A 14,426-nucleotide genomic window follows, 5' to 3' on the forward strand; every position below is an offset into this window, starting at 1 on the left:
ATTTGCCAAAACTTTGGATTAAAGAAGGCGTTGTTCCTTGATGAATTACTTTCCAGTTCATGCTGTTGAAATTGGTATTGAGTTATAAAGGTCGTAAATCATATTGAGGCAAAGTGTTAAATTGTGAAATATTATTTTATTGAGTTTTTCACTCCCGGATATTTTTGTTAAGATTTTGTGCACATTATGATCGAGCCATGGGCTTCTTATTGTGGAAAATAATGTATTGTTGATTTTTGTGGCAAGTTGTAATATTTGAGCACTTGATGTGCAATCTGTGATATGTTGTAATATTTGAGCACTTGAGGTGCAATTTATGAGATGTGATATTGGCACGTTATATTGTTGGGATGTTTTGTTTGGGTGTTTGCACGAGGTTTCTGCCGTGCTATTATTACTATTGATTTATGCACATGCGACGTGACAAGGCGGGCTATATATATATATATATATATATATATATATATATATATATATATATATATATATATGTGTGTGTGTGTGTGTGTGTGTGTGTGTGTGTGTGTGTGTGTGTGTGACACAAGGTGGGAATATTATTATGCGCGTGCGGCGAGACAAGGCGGGCATTTACTTTATTATTGCGCATGTGGCGAGACAAGGTGGGCTATGTCGGGGATTGATTTATGATGGGCAGGGAGCATTGTTGTTTGTTGAAATTTATTTATGATTTGGGACTAAGAGGCGGTACCTCGGGAGTGTACTTTTGTTGATATTTCTCTATGGCTGCACTTGCCTTTGGTTATTTTATTTTTCCGTAATATGTAAATTTATGTGTTCTCCGTGATATATTATTTGGCTTAATATTAAGTGTTTTATATTTCTTCTAGTATTGTGTTGGCTTTGGCTTTTTCGTACGAGACTCTGAAGATTTGTATTTCTGATTTGTACTTGTTCTTGATGATTGAGTTATTTTGAATAAAAGAAATTACTATTATGTTTTAATTTAATAAGTTGTACATCCAAATCAGTAGCTTATCTGATACTTTATTTTAATTGAAATGTCATTTTCTTCACCCAAACGAGTTCAAAAATAAACTTATTTCTTTGTTGATTTCTTACTTGGTTTAAAAATTATAAACTTACTTTATTGAAAATAATTGATCATGCGGATCTTATATACATTGATATTTTGGTACGTGAGTTATCCGTGCAGTTGTAATAGAGATAAAATATGAAAGTGGGTTGAGACCCGTGTTTTATGATTATGAAATGAGGTGTTAGAGAGTGACTTTTATTTGGAAGAATTATACTCGAAGGATATTTATTTGAATAAATTATATTCGAAAGATTTTTATTTGAAAAACTTATATGTGAAAGATTTTTATTTGAAGGACTTGATTAATTGGTTGTACTTGTGTTCCTTATTCGTTTGAGCAATATTTATGGTATTCTTGTTACCTTGTCGTTCATATCCCAGATTGATCTTTATTGCCGTCATTGCTACTTGTTTTCTATTATCCCTGCATATTACTATATTGCACAAGTTAAATGACTAGTGAGTATCTTGATTGTACCTCGCCACTACTCCACCGAGGTTAGTCTTGATACTTACTGGGTACCGACTATGGTGTACTCATACTACACTTCTGCATATTTTTGTGCAGAGCCAGGTATTGGAGATATCGGATTCGGACAGAGATTAGAGTGTGATCGCAAGGTTTTAAGGTAAGGTTGCTTGGTCGTCACAGTCCCTTGGAGTCTTTTTATTTTTTTGTACTGTCCACTCATATTCGAACAGTATTGTATATTCGATCCTTGGGATCACTGCATGTACTCAGTTAGAGTTCGTGACTCAGTATTACCAGTTTTAGGAGGTTGTTAATTAATTCCGTTGTTGGTTTCAATTATCTTATAAATAAATAAATAAATAATGGCTCGAAATGTAATTATAATCGGCTTGCCTAGTCTTAGAAACTAAGTGTCATCACGACGCCTGTGGTGGGATTTTGGGTCCAAATGACTTATCTAGTGTGTTTGTGATATATACCAAATGTGTGTTGCTAGATAGCAATATGTTGGAGGAACAATGGAGCAATAAATGATTTAAGAATGTGAGAGATAGCAATAAATGACAATAAATGGTATTTAAGTAAATAATTGAACAAGGTTCATCCGACAAGGGTGAGATATTCTAATGATTTCTTTGACAATGATGGATAACGATAAGCCCTTGAATATTTCGATTCTTCTTGGATCGGAAGAGAAAGATAGACAAAAAAGTGTAAAGGCAAACTTTGTATGTACATGACAAAGAGAGAGAATTTGCAGAGAATGTCAATGTTATTTTTTACAAAAGTGTTCATAAAAATTCCCTCTGTAGAACTAAATCTATTCGTATTTATAAGGGTACACTGGATACAAAACCCTAGATAGTACAACAGAGGGGAATATTCGCTAGGATATTTCCTAAGGAATCTAAATCTTTAAATTATTTGCATGCCAAGTACGGATGCTCGTCCTCGTCCTCGTTTTCTGTTAAGCCACTTCGACCTCGACGACGATCTGCCTTCGTCGCGTGATGTCGACCTTTTGAGGTCAGATTGTCATGTCACATCGTCGACACATTGCAGCCTTCAAAGACTTTATCTCCGTTGACCTGGTTAACCTATGACATGAAGTTTTTTCACTCATACACTAACAATATTAGTACAATGAATTTTCTTTGAATAACTTTGAAATACTTCATCTCTTTCAACAATTATTATAGATAGTGTGGGACAAATCTGACATTAAAAGCAAATGGGGTGCTACTTTATACTTTACTCTAACAATTCAGACAATCAACTTATGCTTAAAGACCAGTCCACCATTGTTAAATCCTATATTCTACATTAATTCCCACTTTTACGTTTTCTATTTTCCCTAATCTTTTTCTTGGCAATTATACTAGGCTGGCAGAGGTGGCATTTGGCCTTTCTGAAAGGGGTTGGTTGAGGTGGGGTTTCAGTTTCTATTTCTAATATTCTGCAAGGACTACAAAAGGATATCAAAGAATATTGTGTATCTTCATGACATATTCTTGTAGCGAATATTTTATATTATTTTACTGTTAAAATTTATAGTGAGATGGATATGATCTTCTATCCTTAATTAGAGGTTTTAGTACTTTTTTTTAAATCTCTCCCAAATTTGAAGGATCTATAGTGTTTTTACACTTTCCCTCTAGCGTGACTCGAATTCAGAACCTAACGGACGTAGGTAAAGATGTTTTTACCAACTGAGCAAGCCTAAATCCTTAAACTGGTAAAAATCATGTTTTGGATCACTTCTCACTTTAATGAACCTTAAGTGTAGTCAATTCAAATTAATTAGAACTTTCATGCAAGTACCAAAAATAAAAAATATTTTCACATAAAAATACAAAATCCAAATGGAAAACAAATAACTCACTTCAAGATTTGCCTCTGCTTCAGTATCCCAATAAAAAAGAGAGTCATTTAAGTATGTGGAGTCCAAAAGAGCGTCATTACCAATTACCCCGTGACCCACCCACGTAGTATTCCTCCTCCGCCTGGCTTAAATTCCAGAAAGGAAAAAGGTGAGCAGACCTCCAGGCTCCAACCAAAAGTTGCCATATATTTTTTCACTTTTGTTGCCCTTTAATTTCCTCTCTGTCTTACTTTGTGTTAGGGAAGTGAATAATTATTAAGAGCGCGGTGTTTTGGAATACAGAGAGGAGCCAGTGTCATTGCTTTCTCCCTCTGCTCTCACTGCAATTCCTTCCTCAGCTTTTTTAGTTACACCTAACTACTCTTCTTGGTTTCACCGCCGACACTTATTTACTTCGTGTTTGTACCTCCACTTATGACTTCTCTACGCGGTTGTTGAGTTAGGTATGTACTCTTCTCTTCTTTTAGTGTTTCTTCTTCTTAAATATATATATATATATATATTCGGGGATTATACTGGTTTTATTTGCTGCACATTGAAAGACCGATAAGAAAATGAAAATCGTAGTACAATTTCTGTAAATAAAAAATCTCTCACTACTCTGATCATTTTGGTCGACTTGCCGGCACAATTTGAAACTTTAGGATTCTAATCATTTTAAGTTACTGAGTTTTAAATTATTGGGTTTGGCCAAATCCATAACCGAAAACTAGCTCCACCCCTGTTTGAGCGACGTCTTTTTTTGGGGAAAAGAGGTCAGGGTGCTTTTCTTTTGACTGTTTAATCCTGTCCATTTCAAGTGGTAATTGTTGTCACGTAATCAGCTCACTTTTGATACCATAATTTTTGCAGTCTCTCATTCATGGATGGCATGATAAAAATAAGAATAATTGCATATCTTGGTATGTCGTAATTGGAAATGTTGCATTAATTTTTGGGTCTCAACACCATTGCAAAAGAAAGAGGAAGGGAGAAGAAGGGGGTAGTTTATGGCAAAGCAAACCCAACCGCCGACCTTCTTTTTCTATCTTTTTCATTTTTTTCTTTTTCTTTTGAGTTTAACACACTAAGAAACGAGTTTAAAATTATACTATGAACTAACGGTGTAAAGTTATCAGATCACTTGTATGGTAAGACAAGTAAATCTTATGATAAACACTAATTGATTACGTAATAAAAATGATAACTAACCTATTATAATAACCTATTATAATAATATGTTAAAGCATACTTATGTTAAAAATAAAATCTCACTATTAGTGCATATTGTTTTTGAATCCCTAAGAAGTACCTATAAAAGGTACTAAATTCAAATATTATGGCAAGTAATATCTTTTATTAAAAAAAATGTTTATTACACTATCAGTGAACTAAATCTTTTCCTTTTACATCTTTTACTTCTCATACTCAATGAAAAGATCAACGTTTATACTTTTAGAAAAATTTAGTGTTGGGCGATTTGGATTAATTTTGATGTGCTGGGATTTTTTAAATTTGAATATAAAACTACAATTGTTTGCAATCTATATTAATTAGACTAGTAATTCAAACTCCAAAACGTTTGTTGAAACACATCCATCAGGTAAAAGGAATATCGCTCAAATCTTTCAAAAATGTGGTCTGGTAAAAATAATACTCTTATCAATGAAGCACACCCATCGAATCACCTTGCCTTTATACCAACGAAATAAAAATGTTACTGTAGTTCGATAGTGTGTGATAACTTTTGAGGGAAATATGTAAAAGTTAAAGGTATAAAGTACTCCAATCAAATGGGCCCTGTTTGTAAAGATAGTGTGTTGAGCTTTCTGATTTTGTTTAGCTGTCTGGATCATGTATTCATAATTGGCCAAATTACAATAAGGAAAAGAAAAATGTAAGCAATGAAAGAATACTAAAAATAATATCACTTTCCCATTTTCTAATATTCCCCTGCACCCAGATATGAAAGACAGCCCATGTTGAGAGATACCAACGACAAATAGTTCATGAATTAACTTTTATTTATGTCCATATCTTTCAGCTTTTTATGTTTGAAAAGAGAGGAACAGTAAGTGCTATGTTCATTGTATAACACTTAATCCTGGCTACTGACATCTAATGGGGTAATTCTTATTACCGAAACAAGTCTATAAATGGGAACACTGCATTGTCTTTTGCATATGATAAACTACTGGAAACTCAGGCACTCTGGAACTCTAATGTGATTATCCATACAGTTAAAACAAATATTGACGAACGGCTATTTTACATTGTTTTTACCCCTTTCGGTTTTCACTTCTTCCTCCTCCTGTTCATGCAGTGTTTCCGTCTTCTAGATATTGCTTTACATTGGAAAAATATTTTGTTTTACATATCTTTTAAACTCAGCATGTGTAATTGTTTCTGGCTTTTTACTTAATGTTTCTGAGTTTACTATAATCTACTGCAACAGATTTTCATCAGAAGGGGCTAAAAATGATAATAATCTCGTGTAATTGTTGCTTTTTTACCTCTGCTAGAGGCTAGAGAATTCATGCAAGGTGTAGCCAATGGAAAGACGGCCAAAGCAGAGTGGTGAAAGAAAGACAATGGAGAATGAAGAGCTTGTCAAATACATGTCAAGTTTGCCAAGTTACCTGGAAAAGGGGGAAAATCTGCAGGAGAAAGCTTTCAGTGTTGGCGTCCTAGATTGGCGTTTTCTTGAAAAATGGCGACACGAACATGTAAAAGAACCTTGTAGAACTAGTGGTTGTTCACCATCCACCAGCAATACCTTGTCATTTTCCTCAATGGAGGGATCTTCATCCAATTCTAGCAGAGCCAGAAGCTGCTCTCCTGCTCGTCGGAGGATTCATCGTCCTACATCACAATCTTATTATGCATCACCACCTAAAGGTAGTCGTCTTTGTTAGATTTTCTCCCACTGATTAAGGGAATGGGTTGTTTTCTCCTTTCCTTAATAAGTTTGGACAATCCTCACCTCGTGAGCTAGCTTTTGGGGTTGAGTTATGCCCAAGGTCCAATTTCTTAACAGTCTTGATGTCAAATCCTTTGCAGGAAGTTATGTACAGTTGCAAAACCAAAAACCTGGCGTAATTAAATCCCCGGAGATTGAGCAACTTGTCTGCAGGATATATCAGTCTTTTGATGAGTATCCACAAAGAAATATGCAAGAACTCGGCAATGCTCTACACCCGCGGAGGACTCCTCATGTTAGGAGATCACTTGATGGAGAGACTGAGACGAAAACATCACGTTCCAAGGGAAAGATGAAGATCCAAGATAGAGAATGTTTATCGAAAGGAGATTTTGATGATTTTGATTGCATAGAGAAACATAAATCAGATTTCCTTCAAGTACCAGAACCTGGCCAAGAAACTAACAGCTGCACAACTTTCTGCCCACCTGATTCAGTAGTGAAAGACCAGAGCGCGGTGAAATCAAGCAGACGGAGCTTTTCTTGTGGATTTATTTCTGCGTTCTACTATGGACAGTCCTCTTCAGATATCTCTAGTTCCAGCACCCTTCCTCATGATGCTGATGAGTCGAAGGTGGGACAAGCGAGTCCGATAGATGCAAAGGATAGTTGCCTTTCATCTAAGACAATTCAGCCTTCAACATATTCAGGAAACAAATTGTCCAGCCCACCTGGAACCAATTCCAAACAAGAGAAGAAATCAACTGTGATGCTTAAGAATCCAACTACACTTAATTCCGCAGAATCTACAAACATCAGAAATTCCTCTCCAACTCGTCAATTTAGCATGGCAATGGGAAGGATTGGCCAGATTTCAGGTATAAAAGATATGATCACTGGATCACAAGGTGTCAAATGGCCTGCAGAACAATCTAGTCCAAATAAAACTCAAAGTTCGTCCTCAATTGATACAGGCTGTGATAAATCAGACACCACTGGCCGAGCCAGGACTAGTCCTTTGAGAAGGTTGCTAGATCCACTGCTGAAGCCAAAGACAGGCAACTCTGATCACGTTAAATCTTCAACAAGACGTGGTGAATCTCCTACGAAACGCTCATTGAAAGTCAAATTGGATTTGAAGAGCTGTAAATCGATTGATATCGACGATCCACGTTCTAATGGCACATTTGTACCATCAAGATTGCAAGCTCTCCTCCAAGTAGCTGTGAAAAATGGTCTTCCTCTATTCACATTTGCAGTTGACAATGAAGTTGACATTTTAGCAGCCACAATGAAGAAACTTAATCCGAATTTGAAGGATTACAGTTGCTGGATTTATAATTTCTTCACCGTTCGTGAAACAAAGAAAAAGAGTGGAAATTGGTTAAATCAAGTAGAAAAAGACAGAAGTCATGGAATTATGCCTAATATCGTTGGAAAGATGAAGGTTTCTGATGTTCCATTCTCCGAATTGAATAGGCAGAAACTTGACTCACAGTTTAGGATTACGGAATTTGTTTTGTTTGCTACAGATCAGAAAGCATCTGACCTTCACCCAAACGATGAGCTTGCAGCTATTGTTGTCAAATTACCCAATAGAACCTCCATTTGTCCTAATGGAAGTGGCCATCAGGATAGAAACTGCAGTAATACTTCAACTTCAGGTTTAACAAATCCTTTTGAAGATCTTAACATGACAGTTATCCTTCCTGGTGGTGCACATAGCGTACCAAGTAAAGGCGAGCCTTCTTCACTGATTAACCGATGGAGGTCAGGTGGATCGTGTGATTGTGGTGGCTGGGATTTGGGCTGCAAATTAAGACTTCTTAGGAATCACACTAATCATCAAAGGATATCAAGTTGTTCCAAACCCAAACTTAATGCTGCAAGATTTGAACTTTTATCCCAGGTTATGATCTACATAAATACAGATTATCAAAATTTTACAGTAATTTTCGAATGTCTAATACACCATTGTGAAATCTTTTTGTTCTTGTTTGGCAGGGGGAAGCACGGGACAGTAAGCCTGTCTTCAGCTTGTCCGCATTCAAGGATGGCATATTTTCAGTTGAATTCAGTTCTTCACTGAAGGTTCTACAAGCATTCTCCATTTGTATAGCAGTTTTAAATGGTAGAAATCAAGAAAGCTTCCAAATGCAAACTTGATTGCTGAAAAATTCTTCTGAAGTAATCATGTTGCCAGAAGATCCAGAGGGAACCCAAGTGGAACTTCTTGCCAAATTTGTCTCAATTCCTTCACTTTCCCCTGTTGGAAAGGTGCAAGTGACTTGCTATACCAGGCATGGTGAAACATCAAACCAAAGGCTCTACAGTTTTTGTTTTAACTATAGCTAAGCTTGTAAAAAGTAACTATAAACAGGTTAAACATCAGTCAGTGATTGATAAAGTGAATCGCCATGAAGTTGAATAAGGCTCATGACCGAATAAAGCAATTGTAATTTGGTGTTGCTAGTGTAGAGTAATAAGTGTGTATCAGCATATGAATATACAGTAGATATTTCAATATTCCACTACTTCTTGATAGCCTTAGTTATAGCATCCAAAGGCAACAAGGGATGTTTATACTATACCACATTAATAGTATATGAATAGAAATATACATTACTTGACAATGGTTAATTAAGTTATAAAGGTGTACGTTAAATACATGTCATTTCTTCTTTCATTTGGTGTAGATACTGCGTACCATTAATTTTTTTTCCTTTACCACATCATACCCGTCAAATGAGTTAGTTGGACAATTTACCATCCTCAATTCTAAAATTCATAGCAAAACACACGTAGTTAAAAGAACTTAATTCGTTTTTTCTGAGAATTAAATTAACTATACTTGACATATATTTTGCATAGAAATTTTAACCATTTAGTAATAGTTGTATGATATGTATTCTCATATTTTAATTTGTGTTTATTGTTGTTGAATTGTTTAGTTAACGTAAATATTAGATACTAATAAATACTTTTCTGTGATCGTATGTGGATAAAGAAAGTGTTCTCATGGGATAAGAGCGACAACGTTAATTTCTTCCGAAAGAATAGAAAAGGTAGCTCTTGGGTCAAAAAACGGTCTTTTGTTTCTTCCATGTTTCTCTGCTTCTTCTCCCCTGTCCCAACCGAAAGAAACAGAAATCTCCCTCTCCTCTTTCTTTTGGGATAAATAAATATAATGTAGGCTGTAGCAGTTTAGATTCTTGATCATTGCTAAGAATGACAAAGCCTCTCTGTTCCCAGTAGCAAGCGAGGCAGAAAAAGAAACACCATTAACGCCCCTTGCATTGCATTTCTCTTTGTAGAAAAAATTTGTGGGCTGCCTTATTCGCTTGCTCACATTTTGAGAGCATTTGAATATTGACTTTTGAAACACACCGTTATAATCTCTCTTCTTCCTTTTTTTTTTCTCCCAAAATTTTCCCGTTGTCGTTTTCTATAGGTGAGAAAAGGGACTTTTAGAGGAGAAAAGTTGTCACCAATTACACATATTTGTGACCCCTTTATCTCCCTAAAGGTCTTTTTTTTTTTAAATTTAATATATCTGAATTCTTGAAAAAATTATACAATGGGTGCACGTTGTTCCAATTTGTGTTTCTGTTTATGGCCTTCAAACATCAAGTCCCATGTTCTGTATACCTCTGATATCGGTAAGCTCTTTCATTCTTTTGATAATGTGGGATTCTCAAGAATCAATCTTAATTATGTTGTTGGCATTGTTTCTGTGATTCAGAAAAATGGGCGGAGAATGAGCAGCTGAATTTGCCAGCTTTCAGAGAATATAGTTTGGAGGAGCTGAAGGCTGCCACCTCAAGTTTCTCCATTGATAATATAGTTTCAGAACATGGAGAGAAAGCCCCTAACGTTGTGTTTAAAGGTCAGCTTGCTGGTAATGGCCGTTGGATTGCTATCAAGCGCTTCCACTCGTCCGCATGGCCTGATTCTCGCCAATTCCTAGTCAGTATTCTCTTTTCATATCTTGTTTCATTCAAGTTGTAAAGCATTTTTGGTGGTGGGCAATTGTTAGGTCATGTTATGGCTTTGGGTAAATAATGCTAAATTATGTAACCGTTAGAGGGGTTACAGTTTAATTTACTTAATTATGTTTTCAACACTGCGGGCCTGATTCATTTTGATAAAGGTAACTGTGAGACTTGAACCTATAATCTTTGTCTATCCTATACCATATTGAATTATATAACCAACTCATCTAAAAGTTTAAGATGTTAGAGAGGATACACTTTTATTTACTTAATTATGTCTTCAACAAGAATGTGATTTGTATTATATTGATTTGGAAATTGCCTATTCATTGTTAAGGATGAAGCGAAAGCAGTGGGGCAGCTAAGGAGTAAGCGGTTGGCTAACTTATTAGGTTGTTGCTGTGAAGGAGATGAGAGATTATTAGTGGCTGAATTTATGCGTCATGAAACATTATCCAAGCATTTATTCCATTGTAAGTTTTGCTCATTCTCCTTTTCTGGATCTTGTGACCGATAAGATAGAGAGAAAGCAATTGAAAATCCTTCATATTCATTCTCATTGTGGTGTGGTTCATGTGCTTGACATGTCAACTTAAGCAATCACTCTGTAAACTAGTCTCTATCTAATAGGACTTAACAAGATATGCTTTCGATATAATTGCCTAACTGTAGATTATGTTGGTTCAATTGATTTAGGGGATAACCAACCATTGAAATGGGCGATGAGGTTGAGAGTTGCTTTGTATTTAGCACAAGCATTAGACTACTGCAGTAGTAAAGGGAGAGAACTATATCATGACCTAAACTCTTACAGAGTTTTGTTCGATCAAGTAAATTTTCTTTTAATCTTTACCCTACATGTATATCTGTGCTCCGTTAAATGTTCAAGCTATCTTCTGTACTTCATTGTTCTTACTACGAGTCAGCACATGACAGGATTGTGATCCAAGGATATCATGTTTTGGCTTAATGAAAAACAGTAGGGATGGCAAGAGTTATAGTACAAACTTGGCCTTCACTCCGCCGGAGTATTTAAAGACAGGTATCTCATCTGCTATCAAGTTTTTAAGAGTCACCTGTTAAATTCTAGGTTCGTTGGAATTCAAGGGCCCTATATCAATATGTTGGAAAGTCATCATCAAAATTGTGAAACAACTTAAATTTTGGTCATTGTCAAATAGCTCTCATAATGAAGTGTCAGTACAAAAGATTGAAATCTGATTGGCTCACCAATATGATAAAAATCTCTCTTTTCTCTTGGTTTCCGTTTACTCATATTGGTTCTTATACATCAGTTTGAGAATGAATGGTTTAGTCGATATGACGAGTGTTATTGCTGCAAATATAGGGAGGATTGCAGATGCTTTGATAGATAAGAGTGGGTTGTTCTAGTGGTGAGCACCCTCCACTTCCAACCAAGAGGTTGTGAGTTCGAGTCACCCCAAGAGCAAGGTGGGGAGTTCTTGGAGGAAGGGAGCCGAATTTCTATCGGAAACAGCCTCTCTACCCTATGGTAGGGGTAAGGTCTGCGTACATATTACCCTCCTCAGACCCCACTAGTTGGATTATACTGGGTTGTTGTTGTTTTGTCTAATACTATAACATGAAGAAGTTCAATAGTAAACTAGTCCGATGAGTATAAGTGAGTAAACTTAACATGTGTTTATCAAAGCAATTGAAGATAATCCATCTTTTTCAATACAGTTAGTTATTTATTTGGTTCAATGTTTTAACGGGATTGTAATGGCAGGTAAGGTGACCCCAGAGAGTGTGGTTTACAGTTTTGGCGCCCTGTTGCTTGATCTTCTTAGCGGGAAGCATATTCCTCCTAGCCATGTAAGTTCTTGGTTTTGTTTGTTTGAGCTTAACAAAAAGAAAAGGATATGATGATAAACACTCAGATGTTATGGCTTGATTATCTCCCACTTATTTTACAGTATCTCCTCTTTTTTACTTAATTATAGTACCTTGTTCTCCTAAATGAAATAGCCGCGTGGAGTTGAGTTTTCTGATCAGTTTTAGAGCTGGTTTGAAGTTATAATTTTCACGAGGTCTTGGGATTGGAGATTCAAAACTCTGAATTGATGTGAAGAATATATGTTATTGCCCATTATCTTCGATTTCAGTTACTTCTCCTAAACATGCTCTGTTGATTTTTGAACTACAACATGTTTATCAATAGCCTGATTTATTCAATCATTCCCTCAATCCTAAATAGTTTCAACTGAAGCGTTTCTGATCCCAAATTCTTCTTATGCAGGCACTTGACCTTATAAGGGGAAAGAATTTTCTGATGCTTATCGATTCTTGCTTGGAAGGTCACTTCTCAAATGACGATGGGACTGAGTTAGTGCAACTTGCTTCACGTTGTTTGCAACATGAACCTCATGACAGGCCAAATGTGAAATCTCTTCTGACCTCTCTAACATCTCTTCAGAAAGAAAAAGATGTACGTAATTAGTCCTTTCGTTTTGGACTTGATGCATTTTACTTTTTCTATCGTCTATAACAGCTAAGTTGAGAGTATACTGTAATTACATGGATAACAGATTGAAATTATTTTACTTAAACTGACATGTTATTTGACTCTCCAGGCTCCATCAAACGTTCTGATGAGTATTGCTCATGAAACCACCTCACCCTCCCAAGTACCTTTAACGCCGCTTGGTGAGGCTTGTTCAAGATTAGACTTAACTGCCATACATGAGATTTTAGAAAAGGTTGGATACAAAGAGGATGAGGGGATCGCTAATGAGGTTAGTATACTAAGAATACCTTAACAGGAAATGCTATGAGGGGAAGTTTCCTGGTTCTAATGAAACTAAAAGTGAAGATGTCATTCTTTCTCTTGAATTAGCTTAGGATGCTTTGTAGTTACAGATTTATATTCTTGTACTCGCTAATGTCCGAAGCAACACTGGATGTCATTCTGAGTTATAGCAAATTGCAGCTATTAATTAGAATGCCATTACTGTGACAGCAGATCCCATTATGTGAAACTCTTTTTTCCTTTTGCAGCTTTCATTTCAGATGTGGGCTAATCAAATACAAGAAACCCTGAATTCTAGGAAGTCTGGCGATTCTGCATTTCGGGATAAAAATTTTACTACTGCAATCAAATGTTACACAGAGGTAAGCCATCAATTTGGAAAAGCATAATGCATGCACCTCTCCTGTTTCAAACTTAAAATGTTAAAAAAGCGGAAACTGTCATATCACCAATTAGTTGGGATCATGTTAATACGTTTATTTTAGGTCCTATGTTTGCTAGGGATCTTTTAGTCTTGTATGCCAGTAGAAAATATAGAGAACTTATTGGCCTGAGATGAGCTTAAGTAGAACGACATGGTCAATGAAGATTAATATAGTCAACCCCGACTTGTTTGGGATTGAGGTGTATATAGTGATCTAGCTGCCATCTAAAATTGAGTATTGATCAAACAGCTTGTTTTGCTTGCACTGCAGTTTCTTGAGGGTGGAAATGTTAAGTCCCCAACTGTGCTCGCAAGGCGCTCGTTATGTTATCTAATGAGTGACAAACCACAAGAAGCTCTTGCAGATGCAATGCAAGCACAAGTGCAATTTTCCAATTGGCCAACTGCTTTCTATCTTCAAGCAGCTGCACTCAACACCCTGGGAATGGACTCAGATGCCCGGGAAACACTCAAAGATGGCTCCTCCTTAGATTTCAGAAGAATGAGACAGTAAATGTTGAATATACTTCTACACACACAAAAAAAAGTCATTGTACATATCACCTTTCATACATGAATCATCAATATCAGCACACAAGTTTTCTTCATAACATCCATTAGAGCACAGGTGATTAATTTCTCATTCTGCTTCTTCTATTTGGGATAGCTGGTGTATCTCTACTTTTGGTAGTTATTGTGCGAGTTTCACAGACGAAAAAAAAAAGAGGAAAAATTAAACATATAAAGCAACGGAGCCATCATAGTATTTCTTTTAACTCCCCCGAAGGGAAGGATGGTAATTTGATCATTTACTCATGTGAGTCTGATAGATTCTATTTTTCTCTTTCTCCAATATTGGCATTGGAGCTGAAGATGGAGGCTTCCCTTACTTAGAAATTCCTCTGAAAGCTGGGAGATTAGGATCTATTT

General features: G+C 36.1%; 2 protein-coding genes across 4 annotated transcripts; both read left to right on the top strand.

Annotated features, from left to right (window-relative positions):
- Positions 1-3,422: 3,422 nt before the first annotated feature.
- LOC107765762 (uncharacterized) lies at positions 3,423-8,841 on the top strand. 3 transcript variants are annotated; one of them, XM_016584447.2, is made up of 5 exons: positions 3,423-3,559; positions 3,652-3,854; positions 5,913-6,288; positions 6,451-8,219; positions 8,315-8,841. In XM_016584447.2, the coding sequence occupies exons 3-5, from the start codon at positions 5,943-5,945 to the stop codon at positions 8,474-8,476; spliced, it is 2,277 nt and encodes a 758-aa protein (XP_016439933.2). In that variant the 5' UTR covers positions 3,423-3,559; positions 3,652-3,854; positions 5,913-5,942; the 3' UTR covers positions 8,477-8,841. The 3 variants fall into 3 exon arrangements, with proteins under 3 accessions (XP_016439933.2, XP_016439934.2, XP_075099637.1); XM_016584448.2 differs by lacking the exon at positions 3,423-3,559 and having other exon boundaries at positions 3,650-3,854; positions 5,846-6,288; XM_075243536.1 differs by lacking the exons at positions 3,423-3,559; positions 3,652-3,854 and adding an exon at positions 4,047-4,166.
- A 905-nt stretch (positions 8,842-9,746) lies between these two features.
- Positions 9,747-14,137, top strand: LOC107765767 (serine/threonine-protein kinase BSK5-like). Its single transcript, XM_016584453.2, has 10 exons — positions 9,747-9,969; positions 10,053-10,276; positions 10,640-10,775; positions 10,999-11,132; positions 11,239-11,344; positions 12,053-12,138; positions 12,563-12,751; positions 12,897-13,058; positions 13,321-13,434; positions 13,768-14,137. The coding sequence occupies exons 1-10, from the start codon at positions 9,888-9,890 to the stop codon at positions 14,008-14,010; spliced, it is 1,476 nt and encodes a 491-aa protein (XP_016439939.1). The 5' UTR covers positions 9,747-9,887; the 3' UTR covers positions 14,011-14,137.
- The last annotated feature ends 289 nt before the right edge of the window (positions 14,138-14,426 follow it).

The sequence above is a fragment of the Nicotiana tabacum genome, chromosome 22, assembly GCF_000715075.1.
Source record: "Nicotiana tabacum cultivar K326 chromosome 22, ASM71507v2, whole genome shotgun sequence".
NCBI classification, from domain to species: domain Eukaryota; kingdom Viridiplantae; phylum Streptophyta; class Magnoliopsida; order Solanales; family Solanaceae; genus Nicotiana; species Nicotiana tabacum.

Coding starts and splice junctions, on each gene's coding strand:
- LOC107765767 (XM_016584453.2), top strand. CDS start 9,888: ATGGGTGCACGTTGTTCCAATTTGTGTTTCTGTTTATGGCCTTCAAAC. Junction 11,345..12,052: donor GCCGGAGTATTTAAAGACAG/GTATCTCATCTG, acceptor TTGTAATGGCAG/GTAAGGTGACCCCAGAGAGT. Junction 13,435..13,767: donor CAATCAAATGTTACACAGAG/GTAAGCCATCAA, acceptor CTTGCACTGCAG/TTTCTTGAGGGTGGAAATGT.
- LOC107765762 (XM_016584447.2), top strand. CDS start 5,943: ATGGAAAGACGGCCAAAGCAGAGTGGTGAAAGAAAGACAATGGAGAAT. Junction 6,289..6,450: donor TTATGCATCACCACCTAAAG/GTAGTCGTCTTT, acceptor AATCCTTTGCAG/GAAGTTATGTACAGTTGCAA. Junction 8,220..8,314: donor GATTTGAACTTTTATCCCAG/GTTATGATCTAC, acceptor CTTGTTTGGCAG/GGGGAAGCACGGGACAGTAA.